General features: G+C 41.2%; 1 protein-coding gene across 1 annotated transcript in view; it reads right to left on the bottom strand.

Moving 5' to 3' along the window:
• LOC120946925 (alpha-2-macroglobulin-like protein 1) overlaps nucleotides 1–10,312 on the bottom strand; it is a 94,302-nt gene extending 83,990 nt beyond the window's left edge. The window contains exons 1-4 of the mRNA XM_040361750.1: nucleotides 10,086–10,312; nucleotides 7,800–7,983; nucleotides 4,955–5,117; nucleotides 2,457–2,509 (exon numbers count right to left, since the gene is read on the bottom strand). Of these exons, the coding sequence (XP_040217684.1) occupies nucleotides 2,457–2,509; nucleotides 4,955–5,117; nucleotides 7,800–7,983; nucleotides 10,086–10,150 (465 nt within the window). The 5' untranslated portion in view covers nucleotides 10,151–10,312. The remainder of the gene's footprint in view (nucleotides 1–2,456; nucleotides 2,510–4,954; nucleotides 5,118–7,799; nucleotides 7,984–10,085) is intronic.
• Between the last annotated feature and the right edge of the window lie 2,534 nt (nucleotides 10,313–12,846).

The raw sequence follows: 12,846 nt of genomic DNA, 5'->3' as shown, positions 1-12,846 counted from the left end.
CTCAATGCGGCGTGGCATGGAAGCTATCAGCCTGAGGCACTGCTGAGGTGTTATGGAAGACCAGGATGCTTCAATAGCGGCCTTCAGCTCTTCTGCATTGTTTGGTCTCATGTGTCTCATCTTTCTCTTGGCAATGCCCCATAGATTCTTTATGGGGTTCAGGTCAGGCGAGTTTGCTGGCCAATCAAGCACAGTAATCCCATGGTCATTGAACCAGGTTTTGGTGCTTTTGGTAGTGTGGGCAGGTGCCAGGTCTTGCTAGAAAATGAAATCAGTATCCCCATAGAGCTTGTCTGTGGAAGGAAGCATGAAGTGCTCCAAAATCTCCTGGTAGACAGCTGCATTGACCCTGGACTTAAAAGCACAGTGGACCAACACCAGCAGATGACATGACACTTTACACTGGACTTCAAGCATCTTGCAGTGTGTGCCTCTCCAGTCTTCCTCCATACTCTGGGTCCTTGGTTTCCAAATGAGTTGCAAAATGTGCTCTCATCAGAAAAGAGGACTTTGGACCACTGAGCACCAGACAAGGTCTGTTTTTCTTTAGCCCAGGTAAGACGCTTCTGACGTTGTTTGTTTTTCCGGAGTGGCTTGACAAGAGGAATACGACATTTGAAGCCCATGTCCAGGATCTGTCTGTGTGTGGTGGCTCTTGATGCACTGACTTCAGCCTCAATCCACTCCTTGTGAAAGTCCCCAACACTTTTGAATGGCCCTTTCCTGACAATCCTCTCCAGGCTGCGGTCATCCCTGCTGCTTGTGCACCTTTTTCTTTCACACTTTTCCCTTCCACATAACTTTCTATTGATGTGCTTTGATACAGCACTTTGGGAATATCCAACTTCTTTTGCAATTACCTTTTAAGGCTTTCCCTCCTTATAAAGGGTGTCAATGATGGTTTTCTGCACAACTCTCAGGTCAGCAATCTTTCACATGAATTTGATTCCTACTGAACCAGACTGAGAGACCATTTAAAGGCTCAGGAACCCTATGCAGATGTTATGGCTTAATTAGCTGATTAGAGTGCGACACTTTGACCCTAGAATATTCCACCTTTCCAAAATATTCAAACTTTTTGAGATTGTGGATTTGGGGTTTTCATGAGCTGTAAAACATAATCATCACAATTTTGACAAGTCACAGCTTGAACTATCTTGCTTTGCATGTAATGAGTCTATCCCATATATTAGTTTCACCTTTTAGGTTGCATTAGTGAAATAAATTAATTTGTGCACGATATTCTATTTTTTCGAGTTTCACCTGTACTGTTGCCACACAGTCTATTCCCCATGGCTTGTTAAGCACACTGCCTCGTTGTTATTTTCTGGGTGACCTGGGTGTAGGGGGAAGCCTTCCAGGACAGCTCTCTGGAGCCCATTGATTTCTAATGGAAACCCAGACCTTACCACCTTGTGCTCAGAGCTGTATTTTTGCATACTCAACATAGGTAGTTTCTTAGGACATCAGGACTGCCAGTGGTGACACACCGCCATCCACACATTTCAGTTGATTTACTAAAATTGGAGAGTGCAAAATCTGGTGCAGCTCTGCATAGAAACCAATCAGCTTCCATTTTTTTTTGTTACAGCTTAATTAAACAAGCTGAAGTTAAAAGCCGATTGGCTCCCATGCACAGATGCACCAGGTTTTGCACTATACAGTTTTAGTAAATCAACACCATCATGTTACTGACTATTAAAAATATATTACCTTATATAACAAAAGGTTCTACACTAGAATCCTACCTGATGATACAAGGCTGCAGGTTCTTCTGCAGTGCCAGAACAGTTTGGGCAATTACCATTAACACTGAATAGTATTGGCTATTAATGACTTTACAGGGGCAGCATGTGTAATTGAAGTGGTGCTTTAAGTGAGTAAGGCCCCTTTCACACTGGGGCGGGAGCCGCGGTGGCGGTATATAGGCGATATACCGTCGGATTTGCTGCGGGATTCGGCCGCTAGCAGTGCGGTATTTACCCCCGCTAGCGGACGAGAAAGAGTTAATACCGCCCGCAGAGGCGCATTGCGGGCGGTATTGCCGCGGTTTTCCATTGTTTTAAATGGGAAGGAGCGGTATACACACCGCTCCACAGATGCTGCTAGCAGGAGATTTTTTTCTCTCCTCCCAGCGCATCGGCTCAGTGTGAAAGCCCTCGAGCTTTCACATTGAGATGGCTGGCAGGAGTTTTTCAGGCGGTATAGCAGCGCTATTTTTAGCGCTGTACCACCTGAAAAACTCCTCAGTGTGAAAGGGGTCTTAATATACCAGAGGGTTCCTACCCCAAGATGGAAGAGTAGCTTTGCCTTTCAGTAAACAAGACAGATTTGTTTTTTCCTAGCTTCAGTGTTCATAAATCAGAGAGGCGGGTTCTTATTAAAGTGATCATATTAAAAATCAATAACTTTCCCTTGCGTACTTGCAACTGGTTACATGATACAGTTTCACTTACAGTGTCATTGACAGCCAGAAGGTCCCTGTTGAAGGTCAATATTCTGATTTTCACTGAAAGACATTACAGATAGGGACATTTATGGATGATTGTGAAAGCTTTAGTAAAATTGGAACTGTGTTTTGATTAGCAGGCTAATATGTGATAAAGGTCAGAAGTATGAGCTTAAAGTATAACTATAGTATAACTATAGGCAAAACGTTTTTTTCATTTTGAATAGAGTATCAGAGGATAATAATCCCTGTCAGTTTTTTTTCCCCTATCTGTATACCATTGGAGAGATTTACTTTCACTTCCTGTCCTATGGCCAAAACAGGAAGTGAGAGGAAATCCCTGCAAATTAAGGCAATTCATTGCTGGGCCCCCGGGGCAACATAACTAATGTCCCCATTAGCAGATTTCCCCTCTATTACTGTTCTGGGGACATTTTTTTTACGTTCACTTTCAATGATAATGCTAAACGGCTATCCAGGAAACGTGCCCAATTGTGAAGGTTGGGACTGTAACTATTAATACTGTCAAGGGGCTTATAACGGTCAATATTTATTTATGATGGTATAGGGCTCACTCATGCTATGTGGCATTGCCATGTATGTTACCATACAGGCATCTCTGTCTTTTGGTTCAATTCATTTTCAATGGCTCCTGGCGCACTAAATGAAAGCCACAACGCATGGTCATGCACTGCGGTGTACTGTGTCATCAAAATGCTGTTGTAATGTGTCAGTAGCCTATTCAAATGAATGAGCTATCTTAATGCAGTGTTAGTTAATGAGCAACATAATCCATATTAATACAGGTATATTAAAATGCATTGCTATGGATCTGTTGGAGGTGTGAATGGGCCCTTTAACTTTTGTAAAAAATTACTGCTTTAACTGCTTAAAAAGTTGAGTTCACTGGAGTTGAGTTTAACCACTTAAGGACCCCTCACTGTATATATATGTAATTTTTTTAAAGATGGATATCTCTGTAACGGCAGCAGCCGCTGCCACATCCAAAATATCTATCTTTTCAGTGAGGGGTCCTCTAAACGATAACGGTGGTCCCCGCAGCAGATTCGCTGCGAGATCACCGTTATCGGCGGAGGGAGAGGGGCCCCCCTCCCGCGCCTTCCGCTGCTTATCAGAGCCGTCGGCAGTGGCGGAGGTGATCGGGTCCTGTCTCCTGCTTGCTGTGGATGCGAGTGAGGGCAAGATGGCCCCCACCCATCTCCATAGCATAGCAGGGCGGAGGCGACGTCAAAACGTCACTTCCGCCCATGCTTCTTAAAGGGACATTTTCTTGTTGTCATTTTTTCAAACGACAATTTTTTTTAATTTTTTTTTGCATTTTAGTCTTTTTGACCCCATATCTCATATTTAAGGAGGATCTGTCATGTTTTTTTCTATTACAAGGGATGTTTACATTCCTTGTAATAGGAATAGAAGTCACCCATTTTTTTAATTTTATTTATTTTTGTGTAAAAATGTATAAAATAAATAAAAATAAATAAAACAATTTTTTTTTTAAAGCGCCCTGTCCCAAATCGCTAGCAGAAGTAGTAGAAGTAGCGCCCGCATATAAAAAAGGTGTTCAAACCACACAAGTGAGGTATCACCGCGATCGTTCGAGCGAGAGTAATAATTCTAGCCATAGACCTCCTCTGTAACTCAAAAGATGCAACCTATAGAATTTTTTAAACGTCGCCTATGGAGATTTTTAAGGGTAAAAGTTTGACACCGTTCCACGAGCGGGCGCAATTTTGAAGCGTGACATGTCAGGTATCATTTTACTCGGCGTAACATTATCTTTCACAATATAAAAAAAAATTGGGCTAACTTTACTGTTGTCTTATTTTTTAATTCAAAAAAGGGATTTTTTTCCAAAAAAAGTGCGCTTGTAAGACTGCTGCGCAAACACGGTGTGACAAAAAGTATTGCAACGACCGCTATTTTATTCTCTAGGGTGTTAGAAAAAAAAATAGTAGCCGAAAGAAGCCAAACGTCGGTGCGGCTCTATACTGCGCCTGCGCACCGAAGTTCGGCTACTTTTGGAAAATCGTGACGCGATGGATGCGACCGTCGGAAGCCTTTCGGAAGCCTGTTGGAAGACTGTCAATCAAGAAGGAACGCCCAGTTCCGAAGACCCATACCCGGAAGTGGCGGAGAAGATCGCCCTCTACAACGGTAAGTAATGCTCGGATTTTAAAACAACTAGCCGATTCCCCTAGACTAAATGAGCATCCATCTAAGGGTAAAAAGAGCATATTACCGGTGAACCTCCGCTTTAAGTGGTCAAATGTATTTTATATCATATATACATACTCAATTTAGACTACTATGTCCATAAAGTGACAATGCTGCAGTAATTTCACTACAGAACAAAAAGGCCATATTACACCCAATAATAGGAAGTGCCAAAGCAATATATCTACTGATAGGATCAACAAGTAATAAAAAAAGAATGTTTCAGTCGAGACTCACAAAGATAAATAGTAAAGACTTTATATGACTTACCAGTCTCCCCCTGTTTATAAACAGGCTTGTCAGTCTGCATGAGCGTGAAAGAGCCCATATTGCTCACCAGCAAGCTTTTACTTTCTGATAACTGTGTGTTTGGCCCAACAATAGAAAGATGAATTGATATCACTTCTTCTTTCCCTCCATGTGGAGGAGGAGCCTGAGAAAGACAGCACAGTTCTTAGTAATGATACTCTTATGTCTATGTTGGGTTGAAGCATGCAATTTTAAAGAATTCTAGTAATGGATATTTTTACATAGTTAATGTTACTATGCATATACCATATATGATTAAAGGGTCACTAAAGGAAAACATTTTTTTTAGCTGAAATGACTGTTTACAGGGTATAGAGACATAATAGTTAATTGATTCCTTTTAAAAATGATTACAAATAGATAAAAAACAATCATACAGTATAATGTGCCTTCAGTTTAGTTTTGTTTTTGCTGTTGTTTGCTGGTTTTCTGATATACAGAGAGCCACTAGAGGGCAGTCAGCCAATAGAGAGCAGTGATACTTTGTCTAAAACTCCTCAGCACCAATCCAGTTTCGTTTTACACACAGTAATCACACCTCCTTGATTAGTCACCACAGTGAGAAATCTCCCAGTACTGTGGTGATCAGGAAACAGACAACCAGGAAGTGTCCAGAACAGAGAGGATTTTCAGCAACATCAAAGCAAAAACGAACAATGAGGACATGAAACCAGGACTACAGTAAGGTAAAGGAAGCTATTTAGCTAAAAAAAAAAATTCCTTTAGTGACCCTTTAATCCTTTGGGAACCAGGAAATCACTGTAGTTGGCACCACTATTCTAATGATTTCCACTGGCTCAGCGGCTGCCCTGCTGTTCTCTAAACACAGGAGGCTGCCTGCTAAGCAAAAGCGCCATCCAGAAAACATGTTGCATTTCAAGGAATGCAAGGAGTTCCCTGATTGGATGAGGTAGAGATTGTGACATCACCGCCCTGTCTCTCTACCTCATCCAATCAAAGAACATTTTGCATTCACTGAGAAACGGCAAAGCCATCTATCAATGTGGGCCGAGCTGAGCGGACAACCGCCTGTTTGAGTAAGAAGCAGGATAGCCACTCAACACAGGACCCAGAAGCCAATGGAGACACTAATATTAGTGATGTCTACTGCAATGATTTGGAGCTGCCAGGGAAATCAGCCAGGTCAGGAATATGCATTGTTAAATTGGTCTGAGCCCAGAGGCGATTCAGTTTGCATGTGTTGCGCTATATAAGTTTCTCACTCACTCACTCACAATGGGGGTTATTTACGAAAGGCAAATCCACTTTGCACTGAAAGTGCACTTGGAAGTGCAGTCGCTGTAGATCTGAAATGGGGGAAGCTCTGCTGATGTGCAAGCTAAAATGCGGTTTTGTTTTTTTTCCTTGCATGTGCCCCCTCAGATCTACAGTGACTGAACCTCCACGTGCACTTGTAGTGCAAAGTGGAGTTGCCTTTAGTAAATAACCTCCAATGTAAACATACTGCATTTAAACCTTGAATTCTTAAATTTCCTCTATTAGTCAATACAAAGTCTAGTTCGACTAGCTAGGGTTAGATTCTACTTTTTCATGCTTCTGACATTTTTTTAACACTGTTTAATGCTTTGCTAATTTATTTCGGCATAAAAGAGAACAATTCAGGAAAAATTATTTGTAAGAATCTGAATCTCCATCTTAAAGTTATTATAGTGCAATCGTATCCCCCACAGATATGTTTGTGTATTGTATTTTCTCTCTATCCCTAATTTTTCTAATTTTTTTATTTTTTAATACAGATCCATGTACCGTCAGTATTCTGTTTAGAAGCATCCTCTGCCCTGCTTATCTCATACTTAAACTATTCTAATGGTCCATTCCCAGTTAATTCTTATGCCTTGTGTACACAATAGGAATTTCTGATGAAAAAAAGTCTGATGATTTTTTTTCATCAGAAATTCTTATCTTATTCTTACCCCATAGGATTCTTTTCCGTCGGATTTTGGAAATAGAACACGTTTTATTTTTTTCTGATGGAAAAAAATCTTATGGGAAATTCCGATCGTCTGTGTGGAACTCCGACGGAGAAAAAAAACACGCATGCTCATAATCAAGTCGACGCATGCTCGGAAGCATTGAACTTAATTTCTCGGCTCATCGTAGTGTTTTACATCACTGCGTTTTGGACGGTCGGAATTTAGCCTGACAGTGTGTATGCAAGACTGATGGAAGACAGCTTGAATGGAACTCTGACAGAAAATTCCATCAGATTTTAGCCCATAGGAAATTCCTATCGTGTGTACAGGGCATAAACCTTCTGTGTCCCCTGTCCACAGTTACTGTATGTTCTTCCTCTTTTCTCCCTGGGTCCATGATCAGCTCTTGCTTTGCCTTCCTTCCCAAAGTGCCATGGTCAGATTTCACTCCTATTTCCCCTCCAGCTTCTGCCATGGAAAGCTTCCTCTTTGCACCCTCCAAGGCTCCTCGGTCCATGATTAGATTCTGTACATCTCTTGTGCTACCTGCCCAGCCCACAACTAGTTGCCTGTCTCCTCTTTCTCACCTCCAGTGTCCATGGTCAGTTCCTGTTCTGCCTCTTCTCCCAATGGTCTAGCTGCTGCCCCCCCCCCCCCCCCACCACCACCACCACCATCCAGCAAGGATCAGCTGGCACACCCATCAGCTCCAGTAATATAGCACTCCTGACCAGTCAATACATGTTCAGTTAAAATAGGTGCGATTTGTCAGTAAAATATACTAGTATGTTCTGAATCACATGAAATAAAAAACATTCTGCCTGAATTAACCTGTTCAACAATTTGGTATGAAACATGTCTGGCTGGACTACCTTGAACTGAGTACATTTGAATAACTTTGGTGGGGTCATTTCATGCTGCAGTAGGGTGTCATCCTGAGTCCCACGCTGTAAGGTGACAGTAATATTCAACATCTCTCTGGCTCCAGTGATGTCCAAACATACAGTCTCAGTGGACGGGTATTCAATCTGCGCTGGGACCAACAGCAGATAATTTCTTAAAGAAAAAAGAGCAGCATGAGATTTTTCTACTATTTTCTTCTCTGTTTTACCCCTCCACGTTATTCTTTGTTCTCCACTTTCCTTTCTCCTTCTATTGTGAAAGAAAGAAAAATCTTGCGCCAATAATAAATGATAAATAATTAATTCCTTAAATAAATATCTAAGTGAAGCTGCTCCCCAAAAAAAGACAGAAATCTGAATTCTTGTGATATGTGATAGTGGATAGGGGGCGCTAAATAGTGAATACGCTGTGTTGTTGAAATAAACAATATTCAATTAAGATTAGTTGTGAAATCCAACAGGACTACATACATAGGGACTTTCAATAGTATCCTAGTATAACAGTCTTACAACTAGATGGTGTCCATAAACACAGTGGGTAACAATATGCAAAATAAACAGTTCCAAAAAATTATGTGGCAGTCGTGAGACTAGATTGTGTCCATATCCACAATATATTGCAAAATAAACAGTTCAAAATAGGTAGATTAAAGTGCAACGTGCTTATATATCTTCCAAATAAGATGTGCAAAAAAAAGTGTTCCACCTTCACCAGTAGGTCACCAGAGGTATAGATAGATGTCTCCTTACCAAATGGTGTTGACCTGACGGTAGCGGAATGAATAACCAGAAAGAGAAAGACCGCCATAGTGTATTACATTTATTAAAACTTCAAAGTAAAAAACAGTGTCGAGTGGCCGCTTACTTTAGTTGGTGCCCGTATCCCGGCACTGAGGCTGTATGCTTGTAGGGATTCGGAGAGAGATGGACGCGCCTTTCTCTTTCTGGTTATTCATTCCGCTACCATCTGCTGACACCGGAACTCGTATGACATCAAGCCAAGCCATATACCATCACTAAGCTACTATTGACCTTATTTTAATTAATCAGGTCAACACCATTTGGTAAGGAGACATCTATCTATACCTCTGGTGACCTACTGGTGAAGGTGGAACACTTTCTTTTGCACATCTTATTTGGAAGATATATAAGCACGTTGCACTTTAATCTACCTATTTTGGAACTGTTTATTTTGCAATATATTGTGGATATGGACACAATCTAGTCTCACGACTGCCACATCATTTTTTGGAACTGTTTATTTTGCATATTGTTACCCACTGTGTTTATGGACACCATCTAGTTGTAAGACTGTTATACTAGGATACTATTGAAAGTCCCTATGTATGTAGTCCTGTTGGATTTTACAACTAATCTTAATTGAATATTGTTTATTTCAACAACACAGCGTATTCACTATTTAGCGCCCCCTATCCACTATCACATTTCTCCTTCTATTGTCTGTGCTCATGTCAGTTATGGTGCCAGTATGTTTCCATTAAACACTGCTAATATGTATTGCATAAGCTTCTTATGTGAGGGAAGAGATAATGGCAATTATTATTGGAGCAAATCATTGGAGCAAATGTAAATCGTTTCCCCGTGTCTAAGTACAGAACGATGCTTCTGTGCACTAGCATACTTTATCAGGGGCAAGAGCTCAAATTTAAGCCACTGCATAACAACTAGCATTTTAAAAAGAGAAGCCCAGTAACGGCAACCATACAACATATATTTATTACAACAGTTTTCCTTTAAATTATCAAATTTGTTGCCACAAAAATTGAATGCTAGTTTTAAACTAAGATTCTTTAATTACTACAAAGGTTCTATTGCAAAAAACAGTTGAATAGTTTATAAAATTCTGAAAAATACAAAAGGTAAAACCCAACAATAAAGGCAACAAATACGATTTCCATAATTGATGACATCACCAAACTGCCTTACAGTACGAAAGAAGAAAAATGGTTGAACATGAACCCAAGACTCTAATTTTTACATCAGAGCTGAAAGAAAGGAAGTAAAAGCTTGTGTCAATGTTTACTGACAAATAAAACACAGTCACATCTGTGTCTGGCCATCATGGACGCTTTCTTGAGAGTACATTGCTACTGTGTGCATGTAACATGTACTACTGCACCACGAGCCGTAAATACCCAGACGTATCAAAGCCAGTCCTCTGCTCTATCGATATCAAATGTGTCCACATATCAACCCCCAATCAACATTTAGTAAAAGAAATAAAGTTTTCCTTACAAAAACGAGTGCTGTCCAAGGGTAGATGAGAACACCACACAAACTAGGAGAATAGGACGCCACATGTCTTGAAAACTGGCGACAAAGTTCTGTTCCAACTCAGCCTCAGACAACTCTTCAAATCTTAATTGAAGATTACTTGCTATTTCCAGCAGGTTCAGTGCTCTGGTTTCCTCTTTGTGTCATCTAAAGTCTATGTTGGCAAGCCTCCCCAGTTCTCATTTACTTTCTTATCCCTTTTTATTAATGTGAAGGCTCCTCCCCATGCTTTGTAAGTTTTAATTAACTTATTTTCTACAAGCCTTGCGTACACAGAATACTAAACATAACTCATCATTTCCTTGCCTTGGGGAATATTTGTAGTGTTGTACATGCTCACGGTCATTGTCATGAGTAGCAAATAAAAACAATGCATCTCCAAACATAGGCTCCCCCCCCCCCATACATAGGCTTCTTGTGACAATAGAGTCATCATGGACATCAGAACTACTAAACTGAAATTCCCTATTCAGTTTATGTAACTCAATAGAGAATCTATAATCACTTGCAATAATACACTGCATTGTCAAAACTATTGTTACACCTGCCTTTACATGCACATGAACTTTAATCGCATCCCCGTCTTAGTCCGTAGGGTTTAATATTGAGTTGGCCCACCCTTTTCAGCTATAACAGCTTAAATTCTTCTGGGAAGGCTGTGCACAAGATTTGAGTGTGTCTATAAGAAAGTTTGACCATTCTTCCAGAAGCGCATTTGTGAGGTCAGGCACTGATGTTGGACAAGAAGGCTTGGCTCGCAGTCTCCACCCTAATTAATCTCAAAGGTGTTCTATCGGGTTGAGGTTAGGTCTTGCTTTGTGCACTGGTGCGCAGTCATGTTGGAACAAGCAGGGGCCATCCCCAAACTTCCCACAAAGTTGGGAGCATGAAGTCCAAAATGTCTTGGTATGCTGACACCTTAAAGAGGAAGTAAACCCTCTTAAAAAAAAACCCTGCAAGAAAAAGGCATAATGAGCTAGTATGCATAGCATACTAGCTCATTATGTATTACTTACCTGAGGTCGAAGCCCCCGCAGCAGTACTCGCAGTACCTCCCCTCCAGCGTCGCCATCTTTTCCCGAGTTCCTCATATCGCAACTCCGGCACTGTGACTTCCCGGAGCCGCAATGTTGTAGACATCGGTGCATGTCTTTTGGAAATATCTCCTAAACCATGTAGGTTTAGGAGATATTCTTGCACCTACAGGTAAGCCTTAATCTAGGCTTACCTGTAGGTCTAAGTGGTCTGTAAGTGTTTACAACCACTTTAACTGGAACTAAGGGGCCAATTCCAACCCCTGAAAAACAACCCCACACCATAATCCCCCCTTCACCAAATGATTTGGACCAGTGCACAAAGCAAGGTCCATAAAGACATGGATGCGCGAGTTTGGGATGAAGGAACTTGACTGGCCTGCACAGAGTCTTGACCTCAGCCTGAGGCCTCGTACACACGGCCGAGGAACTCGACGTGCCAAACACGTCGAGTTCCTCGGCGAGTTCAGCCCTGAAGCCGCCGAGGAGCTCGGCGGGCCGAGAGCTCCCATAGAACAACGAGAAAATAGAGAACATGTTCTCTATTTTCTCGACGAGTTCCTCGGCGGCTCCATCGGGCCGAAAGTGTACAGACGACAGAGTTTCTCGGCAGAATCAGGCTCTGACCGAGTTTCTCGCCGAATTCTGCAGAGAAACTCTGTCGTGTGTACGAGGCCTGACACTCTCTTAAACCTTGTGGACAGCCTTCCCAGAAGATTTGAAGCTTTTATAGCTGCAAAGAGAGGGCCAACACAATATTGAACCCTACGGACTAAGACTGGGATGCCATTAAAGTTCATATGCGTGTAAAGGCAGGCATCCCAATACTTGACAATATAGTGTATGCTCACATAAGAATCATTAGTGTGACATCAAGATAAGTCTCAGACAGGTTTGTGACAGCACCATTTTTTTAATTAAAGTCACAGCAAGGAATTTATCCATGTATTTTTGTTTAATACCATGAATCAGAGCCTCCCAACATGTTAGCTTGAATGGGTTAACAAGTATTAAGGGTTGGAGCGTTAGGATGGTTTTATGCTCCAGTCTTCACAGGGAGGTGGCTGGATCAGGGCACGTGGGCTGCCCAATGTACCCCAGCAGAAATAGATGCCTGCTACAAGAGATGTCGATTTTTAAAAAAGAAGACCAGTAACGGCAACCATACAACATAGACCTATTACAACAGTTTTCCTTTTAATGATCAAATTTGTTGACATAAAAATAGAATGCTAGTTTTAGACTAAGATTCTTCAATTACTACAATTGTTCTCATAGCAAAAAAAGTTTGAATAGTATATAAAATTCAGAAACCTGCAAAGGTAAAACCAAACAAAAAAGGCAACAAATACTATTTCCATTATTGATGACATCACCAAACTGCCTTACAGTACGAAAGACTGCCATGAAAAGAAGGTTGAATGTGAACCCTAAGAGACTCTAATTTGTACATCAGAGCTAAAAGAAAGGAAGTAAAAGCTTGTATCAATGTTTTCTGCCAAATAAAACACAGTCACATCTGTGTCTGGCCATCATGGACGGCTTCTTGAGAGTACATTGCTACTGTGTGCATGTAACATGTTCTACTGCACAGTGAGCCGTAAATACCCAGACGTATCAAAGCCAGTCCTCTGCTCTATTATATATATGGGTTTTCATAGCCAATGGGCAGGGGTTTTCTTGAATAC

This window comes from Rana temporaria, chromosome 8 (genome assembly GCF_905171775.1).
Source record: "Rana temporaria chromosome 8, aRanTem1.1, whole genome shotgun sequence".
In the NCBI taxonomy this organism is placed as follows: Eukaryota; Metazoa; Chordata; class Amphibia; order Anura; family Ranidae; genus Rana; species Rana temporaria.
This window is presented reverse-complemented; position numbering and strand designations above follow the sequence as displayed.